Source organism: Condylura cristata, unplaced genomic scaffold (assembly GCF_000260355.1).
Source record: "Condylura cristata isolate star-nosed mole 26May11 unplaced genomic scaffold, ConCri1.0 scaffold00024, whole genome shotgun sequence".
Classification (NCBI taxonomy): domain Eukaryota; kingdom Metazoa; phylum Chordata; class Mammalia; order Eulipotyphla; family Talpidae; genus Condylura; species Condylura cristata.
The window spans coordinates 9,477,716-9,486,631 of NW_004567125.1; the positions used below are offsets into that span (position 1 = coordinate 9,477,716).

Sequence of the window (8,916 nt, forward strand, 5' to 3'; positions counted from 1 at the left end):
GGGGAGGGATATGCACTGGAATTTGGTGATGGCACATGGGTGATTTGGTGATGGGAAGCCCAAGTTGATTACAACTGAGATACAAAAATGCACAAAAATAAGTAAAAATAAACTATTATAAAAAAAAAAAACCTTTGCAGTCTTCCATTAAAAACGTTAAAAACAAAAACAAAACAAAACAAAAAAACCACATACAGGGCCCTACCTGGTGGCGCAATAGGTTAAAGCATAGCACCATGAAGCTTGCCACAGCTGTTTCACAAATTCGATCCCTGCCGGGGAGATGACACACATGGCAGGGGACCCTATGGCACGGCAGATCTCTCCTGACCCCATCTGCTGCTCCCCTAAGCAGTGTACTTCATTGATCTGCCTGTTCTGCTCCCCACTCTGCCTCTGGTGAATCCTTTCACCCCTCCTGCACCTTGATCTATACCCATTTCTATATGCCAAAATAAAATATTAAAAAAAAAAACTACTTACAAAAGTCATTAAAAATAAACATCTTTAAGGAAAACACACACAAGAAGCCTCATAAACAAGCAGAAGTCATATACAAAAGAGCTTCAGCCCCTCCCACAGGACTACCAGCATGGGTTCTCAAGCTCAAGACGTTCAGATGGATGCAAAGGGCACCAAGTGAAAACAAAACCAAGAAACTCAAGTCTGGCTGAAGTGTTATGTATTCCTGATAAAGAACTCAATCTATGCCACCATTAAGTCACCTAAAACAAACACTTTTCTATCCCACTGGATGAACATGCGGAGATGCTTTCCGTGAGTAATCATGGCAGAATAAAAAAATAGTTTTACATCAAAGGGAGGTAGTACAGGAAAACCATGTGAAACAAATTTACCAATTTTACCTTAAAACTTGCAGCATTTGGCCCTCCCTGGTGGCGCAGTGGGTTAAAGCACTGCACTAAGAAGCTAAAGCCACTTCCTCATGAGTTCAATTCCCACCTGCCCCGGAGGTGACCACATGGCGTGCCAGACCTCTCCTGACCCGCCCGCTGCTCCCCTCAGCAGTGTACTTCGTCAGTCTGCCTGTTCTGCTCCCACTCTGTCTCTGGTGAATCCTCTCAACCCTCCGCATCTCTGGCCTGTGCCCCAGTTCTGTATGAATAAATAAATCTTAAAAAAAAAAAAAAAAAAAAAAAAACTTGCAGCATTTTAAAGAGCAGGCATGTTCCACAAAAAGGGAAAAATAATTATGGACCAAATAACTCCTTTCAAGAGTGCTTCCACTGGCAGACAGAATATGCCACCTATAATTCAACTCTTTTCCTACAATGCCAGCCAACATCCCAGCTTCCAAAGACTCGTCTTTCATACACAGGCAAAAGAAAACTCTCCCATACCAACATTACACAAAAATGCTTCTGATAAGCAGTTGTTCAGGGACTAGCTTAACACATAGAGACAGCTTGGAATTTCTAGCCATTGCTTTTTCACTCAGTCCCCCACTTCATACCCCTTAAAGCAAACTTTCTGAAGACTTTCTGATTCCCTAAATCTAGAATTTGAGCCCCTCCTACTCTAGTTCCTTCTGTATTTCCCTTTTAGTTTATGTCTCATTTATCTATCATTCCTTTTATCTACCGTTCTACTCTCAGGTAGAATTTCTGCCTGTTTCACTTCACTACAAATTCAAGATGTGGCCAACATCTCCTACTCTGCCCACCACTAAGGCAGGCTACCTATAGCTTGTCTCCCAACAGTGGTTTCCACCAAGTTGTTCTGTCAGCTTCACAAGCACCCACCAGAGCACACCAAACCCTTTGCCCTTCCTCTCCTACTGAAGAACTTGCCGGAGCTCCATGATCATCACAAAACCATGGAACTTGAGAAATGAAAGTAAGTATCATTCAGTTGGAGATTCAGAGGTTTCCCACAGCTAGATTCCTGATGGCTACTATTAAATGGCAGATTCCTTCCCTTTTCCCCTGGCTTGTTCCTAAAGACATTCCCAGGGCCCCCACCTTCATCATCTTGAAGGTTTACATGTGAAACCAGTACAGATGTTCCTTAAGACAAAGCTTCCATCACTTAAGCAGTTTTTGAAAATTCCTCCACTTTGTAGACAATTTTTTCTATACTTATTTCCCTAAAAATAAATCTAATAATAATAAGCCTAAATAATATATTCCTCAAGTTAATTCACATTTTACTTGTATGCTACATAAATAAGTAATAGCCCTTACTCAATATTGACACTGACAAGATTTTTTATAGTAATTTTAAGACGAACAAGACAATACATAATCTAGATTATCCATCACAAGATAGCTGGTTAAATAAAAACTGTTGTACACCAATGCTGTTACCATATGTCAGTCAAAAATGAGGTAAGCCTTCAGGGTTGGACATACAGACATCTCTTAACTCATTTTAAAAAAGGACATTGTATACAGGTTTTTATATATACATTATCTCATTTATGAGAAAAGTATATATGTAAATATGTAGATTAAAAACAAAGAACACAAAAAAAATATCCAACAGCTAGAATGGCAGGGAAAAGGGGACAGTACATGAGGGAACATCTATATTTTATCCATATAACTTACATTTGAATTTTAAATTAAGATGTCTTTTTCATAAGAACAATAAAAAAAGGGGGATTTTATTGTATGTAATCATAATATTACAATTATGGGAAATTTTGTGATACACTTTCAGAAATTTTTTTTTAATCTTTTTTTTTTTTAAAACTTATTTATGCATATAGAACTGGGATACAGGCCAAAGGCATAGGGTGGCGAGAGGATTCACCAGAAGCAAGAGGGGGAGCAGAACACGAGACAGGAGAGGTCTGCCAGGTCATGTGGAACATCTCCAGGGTGGGGACTGAACTCACACTTATCGAACTCCTCCACAGCTTGGCTTAGCTTTTCAGTGCAGCGCTCCAACCTGCTGTACCACCAGGGAGGGCCCCTTTTAGGCATTTTTTTAAATTAGCTTTAGAATGAAACCAAAGGGCCCCTCCCTGGTAGTGCAATGGGTCAGGGCACAGCACTTCAAGCTAGCCACAGCCGCTTCAGTGCGAGTTCAATCCCCAGCCCTGGAGGTGACCCACATGGTGCAGCAGACCTCTCCTGACCAGCCCACTGCTCCCTTCAGCAGTATACTTTGTTAATCTGCCTATTCTGCTCCCCGCTGTAACTCTAGTGAATTCTCTCACTGCCCCTGCACCTCTGGCCTGTACTCCAGTTCTGTATGTCTAAATAAACAAATCTTTAAAAAAAAAAAAAAGAAAAGAAACCTAAAATCTTATACAAACAGCCCTGAGAGCAATGCATGCAAATTATATTTCAACTACAAATAATCTAATTAAGAAACAGTGAAGTACAAAAACTCTGGAAAAGTAAATTAAAAAAAAAATTCCATGTGGCACTATCAGACTTTATACAGTACTTTTAAGTTGTGAGAACTTTATAAATATGAAGAAGACATACCCAATGCCGTTTGTGTAACATGCACATTCCAACTCTGCGCTATAATAAAAAAGTTTCCCCAAATTTTTAGCCTAAGCTTTCACGGCAACATCTTCAATTAGAGATAACATGTTCTGGTTGCAGAGAGTTGTTATTATTTTGGTAATTTTAAAAAGAAACTAAAATAATTATAATAGAAGTCACACTGTTGTTATGTAACAAGCATCAAACATATCAATCCTCGTAACAAAAAGAGGCAGAGACAGAGATTGACAGATAACCGATTATGCCCACAGTGAGGTTGAAAAAACTAAGCTCTAGAAAGGTTAGATCATAACTAGTAGTGCCCAGGTTTAAATGTAACCTAGGTCTGACCTGGATTCAAACTACATGCTATATTCTTTCTATACTATCACACAGCTGAATGGGAAATAACTGGTAAGTCCCAAATTCCCATAAAAATGACCACTGATGACAGACCTCCAGATATTTTTGTTCAGGATTTATTACAGAATTGCCTTCATGTTCCTGTAAGAAACTGAACTGAATATGACACAAGTTCATCTCTAAGCTTCTGTGTAGAGTAGTGGGTTTCTAGTGGGTAGGCTGAGTGGCACCCAAGTGAGTGAAGAACACAAGTTATTAATGCCCAGACCAAATAATACTGCAATGCTGGGAACCAGCACAAAGTAGGATTAACCTTATTTCAACCTTAATCTGCTTATCATATCACAGGCACAAAGGGAAAAATCCAACAGACTAAAGAGTGAGCATTGCCTAGGACATGAGACCCAGTTCTGTTAACAACTATTATACTCACGAAGCTGGCCGGTCCTGTCTGAGGTCGATGGTGAAAACAACTGCATCTTCACCTGCAGATAGGAACGTGCAGGGAGAGTCGGGTTCCAGAGCCAACTGAAGGAGAAAGGGAAGGGTGAGGTTTCTAAAGATTTAGGTTAGAGGTTGTCCAGTTCACTCCTTTACCTTGAGAAGAGCTGCATTTAAAATGTCTCACCAAGAGAAATGTTTGTCTTTTTTGTTATAAAATCCCAGGAAAGAAGGCAATCTGAGCTCATTCTCTCTTACTCTGTGTGAATTCTTTACAGTTTGCTTATTCTACACAAGTCTAAAAGACAGGTGTCACACTGCTTCAACTAAGTCTCCCAGGGATTTGAACAGTGATACCAAAGGAAAATTCATCAATCATTAGGGCTCACTCTTAAATACATCAATTCTACAATAGGAGAAAAATGGTAACTGAGTTGCATTCTCTATATTCTAGTTCTAAAATTATCTATGAAGTGGAATGAGAGTATTAAAAATCAAAGAAATAGATGATTTCCACATTTCCTGAGCCATCTGGCCTAGAAAAGGATAACCTGGGGATCTACCTACTCATTTGGTTTAGGGTTTTAAGAAGAGATAACCTTGTTGGCCCTGCAATGGAAGACCATGGTACCTACTCTGAGACTAGGCAGCTCCTAGCTCCTCACTAGCTGCCACCATGACTGTCTGTCCTGTATTTCCAGCTTTAAATTAGGGTTTCCATAAACAGCGGCTTGTGCACTAAGAGCTGTGAGCAGAACAGCTGGTGCTCTCATGTATGAGGAGACCATCATTAGCACCTGAGAGCCGTGAAGATGTTCTAAGGGACCCTCCTTCCTTGGTGGTGCAGTGGGTTAAATAAAGCACAGCACTACAAAGCTCTCAGCAGCCACTGCAGCACGAGCTCAATCCCCGGCCAGGGAGGTGACCCACATGGCGCAGCAGACCTCTCCTGACCCGCTCATTGCTCCCCTCAGCAGTGTACTTTGTCAGTCGGCCTGTTCTGCTCCCTATTCTCTCTGGTGAATCCTCTCACTGCCTCTACACCTCTGGCCTGTACCCCAGTTCTGTACACATAAATAAATCTTAAAAAAAAAAAAAAAAAGTTAAACAAAAAGATGTTCTAAATATAATCAAAGACAATATAAAAGGTTCAGAAGGCAAAGGGGACTTCAAGGGTCTCGAAAACCAATCACATTTAGGTATAGTCAACTGAGCTAGAGATTCCAAGAAATTTAAGGTGGTTCTGATCTACAAATCTTACTGCTGAAAGAAGAGAGTTAGGTACCCACCACAAGGGATGCCATGGGCAGAGATGCAGCAGAGCAGAGACTGAAACCTGAAGAGGAGCTGATGATGCATACCCTTTGAGCAGAGCTCACTTACCTTATGCGATGCCCCCTTGTGCTGGGCCACTCGCTTGGTGTTCTTGCAGCACTGTGTGGCAGATAACTCTGCCACCCGCACCTGCCCGTCACGGGCACACATGGCCAGAGTGGAATCACCGCTGTTGGGAAGGAACTTTGCCTGGGGTGTTAACAATGAAAAATGGGACACACAAAAAGAAATTGAGGAGATGAATTTGAGACGAAAAATGTGATGACAAACCCAACTTGTCCCCTTTTATTACACAACAGTTAGAAACCTGGCTTCCCTATAGGTAGCTACAATTCCGTTTATTTCAAAAGTTAAAAGTGAGAAAAATGGGGAAAAAGTAGCCATTTCAGTTGGCTTGGGCAGACTAAACTGCGCACTGTCAGTACTCAAATGAAATTATGTCCATGCCAACCCTGGAACAAGGAAGAAAAAAAGGAAAATCTATCTTGACTCAGGAAGCAAACACAAATTTGCTATAAAGAAAAAGGAAGCTAAAGGGATAATGGGGAAGGAACATTAAGGTGCTTAAAGATAAAAGACTAGTATCTACAGGATGAAAGTGGCTGTGTAAAACATCCAGCGCATCAGCATCAGCTTACATTTACCAAATGTTTATTTGCTCTCAGGTATGATTCTAATCATTTAGCTACTATTACTTAACCCTTACAACCTCTATGTTACTAGGCTTGTATTATAAACAGACTGAAAAAGAGATTAAGTAATCCACCCACAAGTAATTTGTTTAAGATCATGCAGCTGATAAGAGGTACGGATAGGATTAAACCCACAGACTGACTTAGAAGACTTGGTACACTACATGCCTCCTCCTCAGGCACACTTGGTACTTCCTGAATAACTGTAAGCGGCCCCTTAGAGTGAACTCCCTTGAATGCTCAAGAAAACTAAAAGGTTGCATAAGCTCTCGGCATCTTGAACTCCTCAAGGTCAGAGTAGGAAGCATGTGTACAGATGTGTCCTAACAACCCCACTGTCAGCACCCTCTCAAGGCAGCAATTCAAGCTGTTCTAACTCAATGTTTTTCTCCACTGCTGTTCTGTTCCTTTGCCTCACCTGGAAGACATTACTTTTGTGGCCACTCTCAAAGTCCAGCACTGGCTGTCGCCGCACCCAGTCCCACACCACCACTTTCAGGTCATCGCTGCCACTGGCCAGCCAGGTGCCGCGCTGGTTAAAGTGCAAGGTGTTGACACAACCAGTGTGGCCCTCAAGCCCATGCTGCAGGCGGAAACGCTGCACAAAAACTCGGGCCCCACAGGCCTCATATACAAAGCGAGCACTTGAACCCAGTTCCCGCTCCCGCAGGGCAGGGAGGGCTTGCCAGCGAGGCCGGGGCAGGGCTGATGTCTCAGAAGACACCCAGTCCTCTAGGGCCCGCTCGTCATCTGACGAGTCCTGCTCACGGTTGGCCCGCTTGCGCTGTACTCGGCGTCGAGGATGCTCTTCCTCCTCTTCTTCTTCCTCCTCTTCCTCTTCCTCCGAGTGGTCATGGACTTGGTTTTCATCATTGATGGAGTAGTGGCCAGTGTCTTCCATGCTGTCTGAGTCCTTGTCTTCACCTGAGCTCTCCGTATCTGTGCCTCGGCTTTCTGTGCTGGTGCGGGTAGGGCCACCATCGTCCCCAGTTAAACTCAAGCTCAGGTCTGAGGCCTCCACTTCAATGCCTGAGGATGTCTCCCTCCCCTCCTCAGCTCCAGACATCTCCTCTGGACTGCTCGACAGGCTTCCTGCATATTAGTGAGGGATGGGTAGGAAAGGGGAGATTAAAGACATAGGATCCTAATCAGTGAGGTTTTCCATCCTGAGCCTAAGAAATCATCACATCAAAAGAGCAAGAAACCAACTCGCTACACACACACGCACCTGATGAACTGGAGAACTGCAGGGCAGCCAAATATTATACTGGTCCTCAAAAAACCAAGCATTGGCAGACTGCATGAAAGCATGCCTTCTACAACTACCTGAGGTTCTGTTCTGCTGCAGAGGTATCCATTACTTACAGCAAATAATTATACTCAGTTACTACCGCTCTCCCCCCTACCCACCTCCCACTACGAGTTGGCATAGCCACTTTCTTAGAAAAGCCTTGAGAATAACTGATTAAAACTACTCTGACATCAGATGTGATGCTGGATCCATTTCAAGAAAGCACCATTAAAACACTTCTTGCATCCTACTAAATTCTGAAGTTTCTCCCTGCAAGGTACTAAAATCCACTAAGAACCCAGAAGGATGTAGAAGGGCCAAATGGGAATTGTGGTCATTTCAATATTTCCTTGTTTACTTTTTCTTAATTAAATGTATTCTAACTTCCAATAATTTAATACTACAGAAACTCTTCACTGAGATAGTTTTATCAGAAACATACAAAAGATTGATTAAAAAAAGCACAGCAACATATTTCACAGTCCCATGTTAGCTAAAACCACGTCACTCTAAGTGATCAAATTATCTAGAATTAGATACTACACTCTCTTAGCTGACAATGACAAGCCATAGTCCACTGGTCCATGGCAATATTCTAGAGCCAGTATGACCACAATACCAACGTAAGGTTCAGGTGAGAAGGAAGGAAGGGGAGAGTGAAAATTTTGCAGTGCTCATAAATAAGCTTTCCTCAGAACACTACAAACTGTATCTTGTCTGAAGGAAAGGTTGTTGAGAAAAAGCAGACTAGCCACATGTGACTGTGAATGAATTATTCAACTCTAACAGATAAGAAGTCAAATCAAAGTCAAGGCACCTTACTGCTTAGTTAAAAGCAGTAATATCTAATCACTTTCGAAGCAACAGAACTTTTCAGTAAACTCTTAGGCAAAACCCAATACAGAAAACAAGTACTCTGGTTCAAGTAGTGAGAGAAGGCTGGGAGACATGTGAACAGCTGTTTTTAAATAGCGCCTCAACTAAGAGCATAGTATGAAGATAACTAGGCTAAGAACTGGATGAAAAAAAGGAAAAAACACAGCAATTTGCTCCTCAGAACTACATTTGAACAGACTAGTATATATATGCTGGGGTAGATTAATAATTGTGGTTTTGAAATATATATCACAACCATCACTTGTGTAAAAAAGAAAAAACGTCGAGCTCATAGCATTGCTAGCGATATGGTCTACAAATGAAGATCACTTTGGAGGCCCTACCACATTAACAGAAGGGTCAGAGCATATATCACAAACTTAGCAGGAGAACCCTAACAGTCTACAATCAAGATTTTTTTTTTGTCAAAGGCCAGAGAGTAAAAGTTTTAGGTTTC

General features: G+C 41.8%; 1 protein-coding gene across 1 annotated transcript in view; it reads right to left on the reverse strand.

Annotated features, from left to right (window-relative positions):
- Positions 1–8,916, reverse strand: part of DCAF8 (DDB1 and CUL4 associated factor 8) — a 41,753-nt gene that overhangs the window by 19,053 nt on the left and 13,784 nt on the right. The window contains exons 4-6 of the mRNA XM_004688378.2: positions 6,711–7,384; positions 5,649–5,789; positions 4,258–4,352 (exon numbers count right to left, since the gene is read on the reverse strand). Of these exons, the coding sequence (XP_004688435.1) occupies positions 4,258–4,352; positions 5,649–5,789; positions 6,711–7,384 (910 nt within the window). The remainder of the gene's footprint in view (positions 1–4,257; positions 4,353–5,648; positions 5,790–6,710; positions 7,385–8,916) is intronic.